General features: G+C 41.3%; 2 protein-coding genes across 3 annotated transcripts in view; one reads left to right on the top strand and one right to left on the bottom strand.

The window, feature by feature from the left end:
- The window catches only part of TSHZ1 (teashirt zinc finger homeobox 1), a 97,370-nt gene extending 95,281 nt beyond the window's left edge, over nucleotides 1-2,089 (bottom strand). The window contains exons 1-2 of one of the 2 annotated variants that reach the window (XM_043539977.1): nucleotides 701-886; nucleotides 1-615 (exon numbers count right to left, since the gene is read on the bottom strand). The exon at nucleotides 1-615 is cut by the window's left edge and continues 608 nt beyond it. The gene's annotated coding sequence lies outside the window, so the exon portion shown is untranslated. The other variant, XR_006288616.1, reaches the window with a different exon arrangement.
- On the top strand, nucleotides 1,902-11,619 carry ZADH2 (zinc binding alcohol dehydrogenase domain containing 2). Its single transcript, XM_007054587.4, has 2 exons — nucleotides 1,902-3,178; nucleotides 9,805-11,619. Exons 1-2 carry the CDS (start codon nucleotides 2,871-2,873, stop codon nucleotides 10,727-10,729), a joined length of 1,233 nt encoding a protein of 410 aa, XP_007054649.2. The 5' UTR covers nucleotides 1,902-2,870; the 3' UTR covers nucleotides 10,730-11,619.
- The last annotated feature ends 423 nt before the right edge of the window (nucleotides 11,620-12,042 follow it).

Genomic DNA, 12,042 nt, shown 5'->3' with positions numbered 1-12,042 from the left:
CAATCTTCAGCCCAAATCCATTCTCTTGCTTTCCTTCTTTTTTCTCTCCCCCCCCCTTCTTCTTTTTCTCCCCCCTCTCCTCCCTCCCTTAAATCACTTCTTCTCGGTGGAGCACTGAGCAAGCCGCAACGATGAGACGGTAAATTCAGTCACTCCCCACTCCACCCCCCCCTTTCTCCAAGATCAAAGAGTCTCAAAGCGCAACTTTCTCGCTCGCTGGCTTGTTTCAAGCTCGTGGATTTGTGTGTTGTTGTTGTTGTTGGGTTTCTCTGGGTTTGGTTTGGTTTTTTTTTATTGCGCTGATAATAGTTTTTTCTTTGTGCAAAAAACGAGGTCGATCCAGTCTCTCCTTCTCCTCTCAGCACTTAGTCTTAGAGCAAGAAAGCAAATAATAAAAAGGAGTAAAGTCCCCATACATACATATGCACCGGATGGGAAATGTCAGTCACTCCTCCACCTTCCAAACAGTCAGAGATCAAACAGTGTCAGCACCGGAGAGGACTACTTTTCTGCCTTGCTCCCCCCTTTCTTTTCCTCCACAGATAGCAGCTTCTTCTGATACTAAATATAATTCAAACACATTTTTATCATGGATTTTTTTTGGTTGATCTTGATCTGCAACAGAAAAACAAAAAAAGCCAAAACCAAGAAAAACCCCAGAGAGTGTGTGCAAAAGGGCAGAAAAAGAAAAGATATTCACTGGGTGGGAGAGATTAACGTGAACTGTTTCCCCCCCTTTAAACTCCTGGGAGAGAAAGAGATCCACTCTCCCTCTCTTCTCTTTTCACTGAAATGTAACACATTCAGATCCCAGAGCTTTCAGACAGTCTCAACTGATAGACAGACACATCGAGCTTGCTTTTCCTGCTTCAGTTTTTACTCCTCCTCCTCTTGCCAACGTCACCCTGACAATTACAAATAGGTCTCACACAAACCCATACCTGTCAATCTTTTTAATTGCTTTGTTTTCATTTTTTCCAGAGCTAAACAATATGACAAAAAAGAAGTCTTAATACAGCATAGCATAAAAGATTTCTCATGTGAGGCACACATTGAGGGGTTTTGTTATTATAATCCACTTGCTAAAGTACTCTACAAGACGCATGTGCTGATTTAACTTAAGCAGATGTCTAGTTCTGGCAAACTTAGAAAGCAAGAGATGCTACCTAGCCTTGGCACACAAAAACATTATTCCCCCTCCTTGAATTTAGGATGATTTGTGTGAGATTGCAGGTCCCCCTTACTTTAAAACACCAACAGATTGCAAAGCAAGAACTGCAGCATATGAAATATTGCTAATAGATTTTGCATAGTTTATGTCTAGGGATTCGTATATTGCTAACTGCAAGAACAGAAGGTGTTTCCCCCCCTTTTTTTAAGGCAAGAAAATTAAAATACACACTGATTCCTAAAGGAAAACACTTGAAGCTATAACTTTGCTTCCTTTAAGGCAAAAAGGTGATTTTATTATGATTTTAATTATTAATACCATGCAATTAAGAAATGAGTTGTGCATATTGGAATGATGGAGTTAATTCCATGTGAGTTATACATGAATTCTTCCTACACCATTGCAACAGATCTATTAAATTAACTTCCACCATCACCAAGTACAGACTGGCAGTTCTATCAAAACATTTACTTGAGTCCTTTAACCTCCCAGTTGATTTCCTATAAATACTCTCCCAAAAGTAATTCTGCATTGCAGAAGTTGATTTAAAAATCCTCTCCTAAAGATACGGGGAGTAGAAAAAATATTTTAGGCCACAATAAATATATGGCAACATTTTTAATGCCATAGCTAAAAGGGGGTGGGAGAAGGATTCACTGTTTCTTTTAACTATACACGGGTTATAGAGAGCTATAAAATCCATGAGGCTATAAAGTGCATTTCACGTGTGTGTGTCTCCCGACTAGAAGGACGTCAGCAGTATTTTTTTCTTTATAGACAGAACACACACAAAAATCCTTAAGATGCTTTAAATCCTTTCATAAATCGTAGTGCTTTTATTCTCCCCCAAATCTAAGTGCTGTATCCACTGGTGGTTGCTAGCGGCTCTGGGTTGATTTGTACCACCTTGCGAGGAAGTGAATGTTTCGCACGGAAGGGGCGGTGCCTGTATCGGCAGCCTGGAGCTCCCCAGCTGCTCTTAATAACAACATTAGAAGATTAGCTGCAACTTCTCTTTACTATTCTAACCTTATTGATCTGATAATTTATTCGTGTTTTCTTTCAACGTTTTTAAAGGGATCATATCTGTCTTTTATAAACTAGGGGCGTGGGAGTGGGAATGCGGCACGTTTTTATATTTACATATTTTAAATCCCTTGCTAAAACGCAGCATGCAAACTAAAACAAAAACAAAAAATTGAACGGAAAATCTTGCAAATCTGTATTTTACCGAAAGTAAGAAATCCCTGGCTGCGGTGATCAGATTTGGTTATATTATACAGAGGCATGCATGCATGTGTTTCTGTGTTGTTGCAGATCACACACAAACACACGCACCCACATTTTTTTGCTGTTGCAGCAGCTTTGCAGGCGGGACTGTGTTAGGAGGGTGAACTTTGTTCCTGTTTCATGTTAGTGACGGTAAATGAAGATCAGCTCCAGGGGATCATCTTGCTGGTGCTGCTGCTTCTCTGGTGTTTCCGTGTTGTGGAGGGGCTGGGTTGGGAGGACGCAGACAGGCTGCAGCTTGCTACATTAGACGTTATTTACATACACAAATAGCTATGTTCAGAGAGTCAGAGTGTCTCCTCTTGTGAGTTCGGTGCTGGTGGGTTTTGCAAGCTGTCCGAAGAATCCTCTTAGCTGGACACCCCCCGAGGGTGATGAGGGTGGGTGGGAAAGAGGTCCAAGGCTGGGAATGAGTTTTAATACAAAAAGCAGCGCTTTGCTGAGGTGCTGGGGATCTCGGTTCTGGAGGAGACGGCGGCAGCAGCTGTGCCCTCTGGAGGGTCCCTTCTGGTCCTGCTTTGGTGGTGCTCGGCCCCGGCCCATCCTGGACATGTCCTACTCCCGTCACTTTCTGGATTTCCAGGGCTCGTCTATCCCCAGCTCCATGAAGAAGCTGGTGGTGACTAAGCTGAGCTCAAACTTCCGAGAGGCTGTTACCCTGCGGCAGGACGCGCCTGTACCACTCCCGGGAGATGGAGATCTTCTTGTCCGAAACAGGTGAGTTCCCTTCCCCTCTCCAGCCCCCAACTCCTTTCTTCACCTGCCTTCCTAGCCGTGGGGTCTGAGCCCTTTTCCTGCTCAAACTCCCTCTGACTTCTCACCTCCTGTGGCCTTCTCTTGCTCTGTCATCCTATCAGGTTGTACCAGCTGCCATCTGGCGCCTGGTAATTTGATTTTGTTGTTGGGTTGTTGTTTGTTTTGAATGTCTGAGACCACATTCATTTCCTCCCCTCGCATTGGGTTGGGTGGGGATTTTTGCATGTTTTGTTTGGGTTTCTCCTTCCTTACGAATGCAGCGGATGAAGCAGTATTTACTCTCCTACCCCGGAGGAAGAGCGCACAGCCTCACAAATCCCTGTTTTTAGTAGCCATGTTCAAGGGTGGGAAAGGGCAGCTTGATCTTAAACAGAAAGCTGCACGTGCAGCTAAGTGTTCAGGAGGGACTGAAAAACCAGAACATGATTTCTAAGTCCCTCCCAGGTTCGTGTGTGTTACATTTACATACAACCACCAGCGTGTGTGTCTGTCTTAGCCATGTAAAGGTCGGTGTGACATTAATTTATAGCAATCTGCCTCTGTGACTGTGGTATTTATAGCCATGGTCTGAGTGTGTAAGTGTAGATAGAGCATCCACCAATGATTGTTTTATGTGTTATGTATGTGTACAACCGCGAGTATGTTTCCCTGTGTGTCTGTAGGGGTTCCTCCCACCGGTAGTCCTCCACGTCACTAACCTTTAGTGAGTCTGAATCAACAGGAACTGGCAGAGGACCTCAGTCTGTCAGTGCGACTCTCCTTTCCCTGTCACCCTTCAACCGTCTGGCCACCACTTACTTCCATTCTCTTCTTCCCCCTGAAGTGCAAACATTAAAACCAGGAAAGGAGAAGCTTCTCGATGTGTCATAAGCTTTTAACAAACCGCATAAGCCTCTCTAGCCTTTTAGAAAGTTTATTACCACTGTTAGTCTCGTATGGGAAGTAGGATTTCTAAATTGTTGGCTATTTTTAATGGCCAACAGGGTCACCCAGAGAGTAAAGATGTGACATTTTGCTTAACATAATAAGCAGTAAATTGTGTGCTAGCTAGTACTGTCCGTTCAAGCTTCCTGGTCAGCTCCCAATAAAATGAAGACTGTGAGGACAAAATGTACCTTTTCCCCAAATGGCTTCTTTATTTTTATTAGTTCCCGCCTAGATGGTATCGTTCCTTAAGACAAAGTGGAGCTTTAAAGGTCTAACTTTCCTTGGTAGAAGCTGGAACTCTGGAAACCCCAAGGAAGATTATGTAACTGTTGCTGTCAAGAGGGGAAAGGGGGAAACCTGTTTCTAAAAGACTTGTCTAACAAAAACCTCTCCATACGTAGAACTGGTTGTTTAAAGACAGTGCATGTGGAAATACATTAACAGACGTGAGATCAAAACTGGAAGTTTAATAGAAGTGTGTGTACACCTTATCTGTATCTAATCTCTGTTGTGTGTGGGAGGGGGGATTCATAATGTATGTAATATGCAAAACCTGCACACGGAAGAGAGAGGCATGGACTTCTCCTGCGACTGAAAAAGCTCCATACAAAACTTTAATCCGCTGCTGCCATCAACCTATAGGATTTTTGAGAGAGAGAGTTGGAGAGAGCGAGAGAGGTCTAAAGCACTGACTTGCTGTATCTAATAAGGAATGGCCCTGAAACAATAATGGCATGAAACAGGCATCAGGCTGTAGCTAAATTCCTTTTCTTGGAAGGGACCCGACTGCCTCACACTACAAACAGCTACAGAAAAATGTAGCAAGTCTTAGTTCTGCCTAGCTGGATATGATAAGGTTGTTACGTCGTTGTTCTCTAATTCCCCCCCTCCCCCCCACACACACTCCTGTTTTCCTATGAAATTTTAAATTTATTCATGTAATTAATTTTGTTTTCAGTGTAACGCTTCCTTCCTCCTTCCTTGGTCCTGAGTGGGCTCCCTGGGAGCCAGAGGGACGTGCACACCTCACAGTGGAGGGCTCGCACCAGAGTGAGAGCAGGAGTTGGTCTAGAGACTCAGCCAGGCAGTTACTGTATTTTAACACATATCAGTTTATAAAAAGGGGTGGGAGTGGGGAAAAATAATAAATTGAGGTTTGGAGTTGAAACATTTTGTATTGTTTGGGGCTGTGTGGAGTTTTCTCTTTATTATTATTTGCTGAGGAATCTCACATCACATCCCTCTATATATATTCTCTGCTTGTGCCTCCTGAGAGCTGCAGCAGGAAACAAGCCTCCCTTTCCCCTTTTGTACTAGCCTGGGGAAGCTGTTTCCCATCCCGAAAGGACAAAATGTGTCCCTGGCTTTATTTATTCTTAAAAACACATTTTACAATAGGTAGAAGCCTACAGGATCTTAAAAACAAAACAATACATGGTTTGAGTTTGAAGGGTGCAGTTGCGGATTTGTTCATTTTAGTCCCAGTCACGCCCATGAACAGTATTAATTGCTTCGAGCTTTTTATGCAAAACAATCCTCATTCACCACAGTAAAATCTGCTTTTGGATTTAGGGGAATACTGTGGAAAACTGCTTTGGGGTCCTTGTATTTATTGGTTTTCAAAGATGCTTTTCTATTAAGTGGAACTTTTCCACCCCTTTTTCCTTCGGAGGAAAAATAACCCAAGATGATTCCCTTAGTTCTTAGCAGAAAAATCCATCATAGCCTTTACTCTCAGAGCAATGCTTTTAAACTAGAAATCGATTTAAAACAATAAACTTTCTCTTTCGAGTGAAGGAGGGAGGGAGAAGGGGAATAGAATCCTTAACATAACCATTTACGCTTCTTATGTGCATTTGCTCTATTTTCAAGAGGGGGAAAGGTGCCTCTGTTTTATTGCAGAAGAACGACCCAAAGACAAAAGCCCAGGTTTCCCCTAAATTATGCGATGTTTTCGAGCTTTTTGTAAAGGAGTGACAGGTTATTTCGTTTCCAAAATATTTTTAACGATTTTCTGCTGAGGTGGAAGTCAATAGGGGGAAAAAAGTTTATTGAAATGGAAGGGGGGGGGAGTTTTTGATTCATGGTTTGGCGGATCACAGTGGGAGGGTTGGGGGATTATTTCTGCTGAGTGTTTGGGTTGAGAATTTGTTTTTCTTCTGCGCTCCTAGTTTGGATTACTTTGTTTTGTCTATGTGTTGAAGGCTTTTGTGCTGAATTTGTCTCTTACGTTTTGTTGTGGTGCGAGAAGCAGCATTTTCACTCCTCCTCGGGCTCGTCCTGGTTTTATAATAAACAATAGTAAGGGGTTCAGCACGCTTCAGTGTAAATAAAGCGGGTGGCTCGGAGTGTGTAATTATTTTGGGAAAAGCCAGCCCTAGTCTGGTTCGGTGTCTCAGCGCTTCAGATTTTGAAAATAGCGGAAGACGGTGTCCTCACCGGACCGTCCATAGTCAAATAACAAAGGCATTTTAAATTTGGGAATTAAAACAGGCAGATCACTTGAAAAGAATTCTGAGGGCATACTGCAAACCCAGAGTGCACTTCTTTACTCCCCCCCTACACCCACCTCGTCTCGCTCTCTCATACACAAGTTTGGAAGTTGATCTTGAATTTATTTCTGCGTTTAAAATGAAAGGGTCTGAAAACGTCCGGGGCACAGCACAGTAAACCATCTCCCTCATAGTACCTTGAAAGAATTTAGACAATATGTTTGAATCCCGACATTTGTGGTTTGATCATTTTTTGCATATGAGAAATTTAGGGAGACTACATTAAAAAAAACCAACAAAAAACTAGATGCGAACACAAATGGGAGTTATACAAATATTGGTGGGTTAAGAAAAAAGCGTGGGGTGGGGAGTACTTTGGCAAGCTTGGAGACTATATTGATTAATAATAATGATTCCCCTAGTCCCGAGAGAATCATTTCACATAGCAGAGGCAGCTCGGAAGACTGGGGGGCGGGGGGGGGGGGTAGAGAAATGGAATGGTAAAAACAAATATTACCAGCAAGCCACGTACACATTATACAGTAGTTCGCATTTCTTTATTTCCTCCTAATAATCTATTTTTTTGCTGAGGCTCCTAGCCCCGTTTTAAATGGAAAATGCAGGGATCGCGAACAAGAGAACAGTCTTTCAAATGGTTTCTCCACAGGTTGACCTGTGCGTATCTCAAAATCCCCTAGTAATACAGCCACCGAAGAGACGCAGACCCCAGTTCCAGCTGAGATGGAAAGGCATCCGCATCTGCACATACAGCCTTGCATGGGAGGGATTGCTGCAAGTGGCCAAGTGCTGGAGAAGGAGGTGGGGATGCCGGGGTGGAGAATAGGGGCCAGAGGGAGGGAGTGCTAGGATGGAATGTCCTCAGAGAGATGCCCCCACTCTTAGTCCCTGGCCGACCCTTGAAGCCCCGCTGAGGCATCACACTCCTATTGGTGCCAACACTGGCACTTTCCCCCTATTACGGTTACCATAAAAGGTGGGGAGGTGCCAGGCAAGCACCAACTTCTTCTGCACTGTGTCTTTCCCCGAGATCTGCCATTGCATCGCCCTCTTCTCTCTCACGCACACGCGTTTCAGCTGCTGGTGGAGCCGGGTGAAGGGGAAGAGATGGGGAATGATTTGAATTTTCTCCTGGTAAAAAGCAGCATGTTAAGGACACTTGCTTACCAGACATCTGGCTAACTGCAGTACTTCCATTCCGCCTTCCTTCCCCCCCCCCCCCCCCCCCCCCCACACACATACAAAGTTTCCAGCTTTAGGCGGTTATTTACCTGTCTTGCTCTGTCCCTCTCTTTCCATTTTAAGAACGATGCTTCTTAGGTGAAAAGAAGATGGGACTGCAAAGGGTGGGGGAGAAAAGTTTTTTTTTTTAATTCCTCCCTTCTTTAGGGTGCACTGCATACAGGGAATGCCTGTTTCATACAGTGCAAAAATCAAAGGCGCATGAATAGGATCTCTGCACCAGGAAGGAGGTTCTGTCTGTAGGAGGCTAATTCAGGGGTAAATTGGCTGGAAGTGGAGGAGAGGTGGTAAATCCATGGGTTGAAGGTTATCGTTGTAGGGATAAGGGAGGGAAAGGAGGGAGATAACCATCTCTCTGTTTTTAAACCCCACTGCTAAAAGTTGGGTTTTTTAATCTAATGCAGAGTTGTAGCACCAATTGCGCCTTGGCTTTCTGGTACTTTTTTTCGAATGTCCTGAGGAGACATGTTTTGCTGTGGAAGCTGCTTGTGGTTGGTTGTTTGTTTTTTAAAGAATGGGACATTGGAATTATGTAAATTAAAAGAGAATGGTAGATTTTTTTGTATCTATAAATAGGATGTAAACATTCTTTGTTACAGTTGAACAGGGGATTTAATGCAGAATTAAGGAAAGCAACAAAAGTCACATTCTTCTTTCTCCGCCTGTGTGTATATTATATATATTTATATTAATAAGACTGCCTCGCTGTATGTGTGTGTATGATACACACTTTATATTAGTGAAACTCTGAGATTCTCCATAGTATAAGGAACTGAAAAAAAAATCAAAATAAAGCCTTTTTTTCCGTTTCTCATTTCTTTGTGTACTGTGTGTGTAAGCACTTTAAAATCTCACATACACAAAATTTGAAAATATTGCTAACTCTGACCATTAAAATTGCACTGTTTGCATACTTCTACAGTTTTTCATATGACACCAAATTCTATAATCTTTAGGTTATCGCTTCCACATGTAGTAAAAATCTGGGATTCTTCTGTTGCATGTGCAAGCTTCTTCACGTTTTCTAGTTAACAGATTCTCCCCATCCACTTTCCCTTTGTGGAGCAAGGTATTTTAGTTATGAACTACATTGACATGGAAAAATCTTGTTAGTAAAATATCGCCTGTACAATTAAAGTAGATTGTGATACCATGATTATCTTTTTTACTGCTAATCAAGTTTAGTGTACATGTTTGTTTTTTGAAAACATTGGCATTCTTTTTCACCTGTTAGAGGTCAATAGGACTTCTAAACATTCAATACTCTGTTACAATTTCAGTCCTTCTGTACAATGGTGTTTTGATGTGTTGCAAGTAATTGGTATAAAGCAAAATATTTTAATAATGTTGAAATTAGCAAATTTCCTATAATCACATCATAATTAAAAGAAAAACTTGCCTTCAGTAACATGTTATGATCAATGACCTTGTAGATGACATTTATACTGAATATTATCGTTAGTCATTAACATATTATTATAATCAGAAATGTAAATTTGTTGCCAGAATCAACATATTTAGCACTTTACACATATTTTATTCCACAGAGTTGTTTTTATATCTTTTGTAGAGTGGTCAATTAATTTTAATTTTCCAGTCTCATACACAATTATTTTTGGTTTGCTTATTTTGGTTAAAATGGCCATGTGGAAATGTCTTATTTTTTAAAAACGTATTTAAAATTTCTACAGTATTAGAAACTTAAGGTACAAAAGTCTGATTAAAATCACTGCTATGCTATGTATACGGACATTTTTTTTAATAGTATGAGGTGAACATTTTTTCCAATTACTGGTATAGTTGAATATGCCTTGTTATATCTTACCCAGTAAATGTAAGTGGATGCTTTTTCACATGGCAAAGTACTTGACAAAGAAAGCATGTTAACAAATTTTTGTTTTCTTCTAGATTTATCGGCATTAATGCATCTGACATAAACTACTCAGCTGGCCGGTATGACACTTCAGTTAAACCCCCGTTTGATGCAGGTTTTGAAGGTATTGGTGATGTGGTAGCTTTAGGCCTCAGTGCTAGTGCCAGATACACAGTAGGCCAAGCTGTGGCCTATATGACACCTGGTTCTTTTGCTGAATATACAGTTGTGCCTGCCAAACAAGCAGTTCTTCTACCTTCTGTGAAACCTGAGTTTCTTACTCTAATGGTAAGTGGCACGACAGCGTACATCAGTCTGAAGGAGCTTGGAGAATTGTCTGAAGGCAAGAAGGTTTTAGTGACCGCAGCATCGGGAGGAACAGGCCAGTTTGCTGTGCAGCTTTCAAAGAAGGCAAAGTGCCATGTAATTGGAACTTGTTCCAGTGATGAAAAGGCTGGCTTTCTGAAATCCATTGGCTGTGACCATCCCATCAACTACAAAACTGAAAATGTTGGTGCTGTTCTTAAAAGGGACTATCCAGAAGGTATGGATGTAGTGTATGAATCTGTTGGTGGAAAGATGTTTGACTTGGCTGTCAACTCCTTGGCTACCAAAGGGCGCCTGATAGTTATTGGGTTTATCTCTGGCTATCAAAATCCTACTGGCCTTCAGCCTGTTAAAGCAGAAATGTTGCCAGCAAAACTGCTGAAGAAATCTGCCAGCATCCGGGGTTTCTTCCTGAACCATTACCTTTCTGAATATAAAATGGCTATGGAGCACTTACTCACAATGTATGAAAGTAGAGAACTGGTTTGTGAGGTGGACCTCGGAGACATGTCTCCAGAGGGCAAGTTCACTGGCTTGGAGTCTGTATTCCGTGCTGTAGATTATATGTACATGGGAAAAAACATTGGAAAAATTGTAGTTGAATTACCTAACTCTGTCAACAGTAAGCTGTAAAAACAGAACAATGATATAAATCAAAAGAGAGAGAAAATAGGCACTTTATGCCTCAGAATTACTAGAAACCATTTAAAAAAAAACTTGGTAAAGGATGGTGTATTAAAACTCTATTAAGTTGTTAATAAAAAGTTTTGATTTAAAAAAGAAAGCTTAAATTTAACCAGTGCCTATAGCAAGGACTTAACGTGCTTGTGTTCGATTCTGTAACTTTTACAGGCAGTGGTGCTCAGGCTAATACTAGATATGAACATTATTCTGGGCAGTTAGAATAAATGATGATTCAGAGGCTGATCCATCAGTTTCTTTGATAAGCTTTTAAATCCTTTTTGGAAACATTACATTTCATGTGTGTCATTTCTGCAATTTAGATCCTGTGATTTTAAAAATATCTTTCATGTACAGCAAAACAAAACATTTTGTTGATGCTTTGTTAACCCTTGACATTTCTGGGAAACCAAAGTTAAAAATTATCTTTTTACTTTTTTGGGTTGCAAACTCAGTAATGATATTATGGCTACATTGTGCATGGTAATCAGATTTCATGACCAGTTCTATATGGAAAATCTATCCATTAGTTCTAACATGGCAGAAAAATGAAGTGGGGTGGGGAGAAGAGGGAAGGAGGGAACACACATACTCACAATTTAAAAAAAAAAATTACAGAGTTTGCAACTATACTTAACCCTGCCATTTTCATTCAAGTCTTTGGTTACCTTTTGGAACAGTCATCTTATACCTTTGCCCTGGTGTTTATTATCTTTATTGTTTACCCTTTATTCTCCCTATTAAACTACTAGATGAGCTAATTGGGCTTTAGTTCTGAATTGTGTTTACATGTATTGAGGTCCTTTACTTGTACTAACAATTTAATAAAGTGCAGAAAGCTATCTCCGTGTGTGTGGTATTTTTTTCATATTGATACACTTCTTGTAGCTTAGCTCTTCCATAGAGGTGCAGTATATTATAATGTCCTTAAAACAGTGATGAATATTTGGTACAGCTTCTCATAGCAAAGTTAGTAGTTATTATTTAGTATTGCTACTGTGTAGGCCTTATGGCAAAGAGCAAGGTCATTTGTATAAATTCTCTGTGCCCAATACACATATGTATAAATAAAAACATAACTAGGGAATAGTTTACACCAGCGGTTCTCAAACTGTGGGTCGGACCCCAAAGTTGGTCACAACCCCATTTTAATGGGGTCGACAGGGCTGGCGTTAGACTGGCTGGGACCCGGGGCCAAAGCCGAAACCAGAGCCCCACTACCCAGGGCCAAAGCCCGAGTCTCACCGTCTAGGGCTCAGCCTTTG

Source organism: Chelonia mydas, chromosome 2, assembly GCF_015237465.2.
Source record: "Chelonia mydas isolate rCheMyd1 chromosome 2, rCheMyd1.pri.v2, whole genome shotgun sequence".
In the NCBI taxonomy this organism is placed as follows: Eukaryota; Metazoa; Chordata; order Testudines; family Cheloniidae; genus Chelonia; species Chelonia mydas.
The sequence above is the reverse complement of the archived record's forward strand: the minus strand, read 5'-3'. Positions and strand labels throughout refer to the sequence as shown.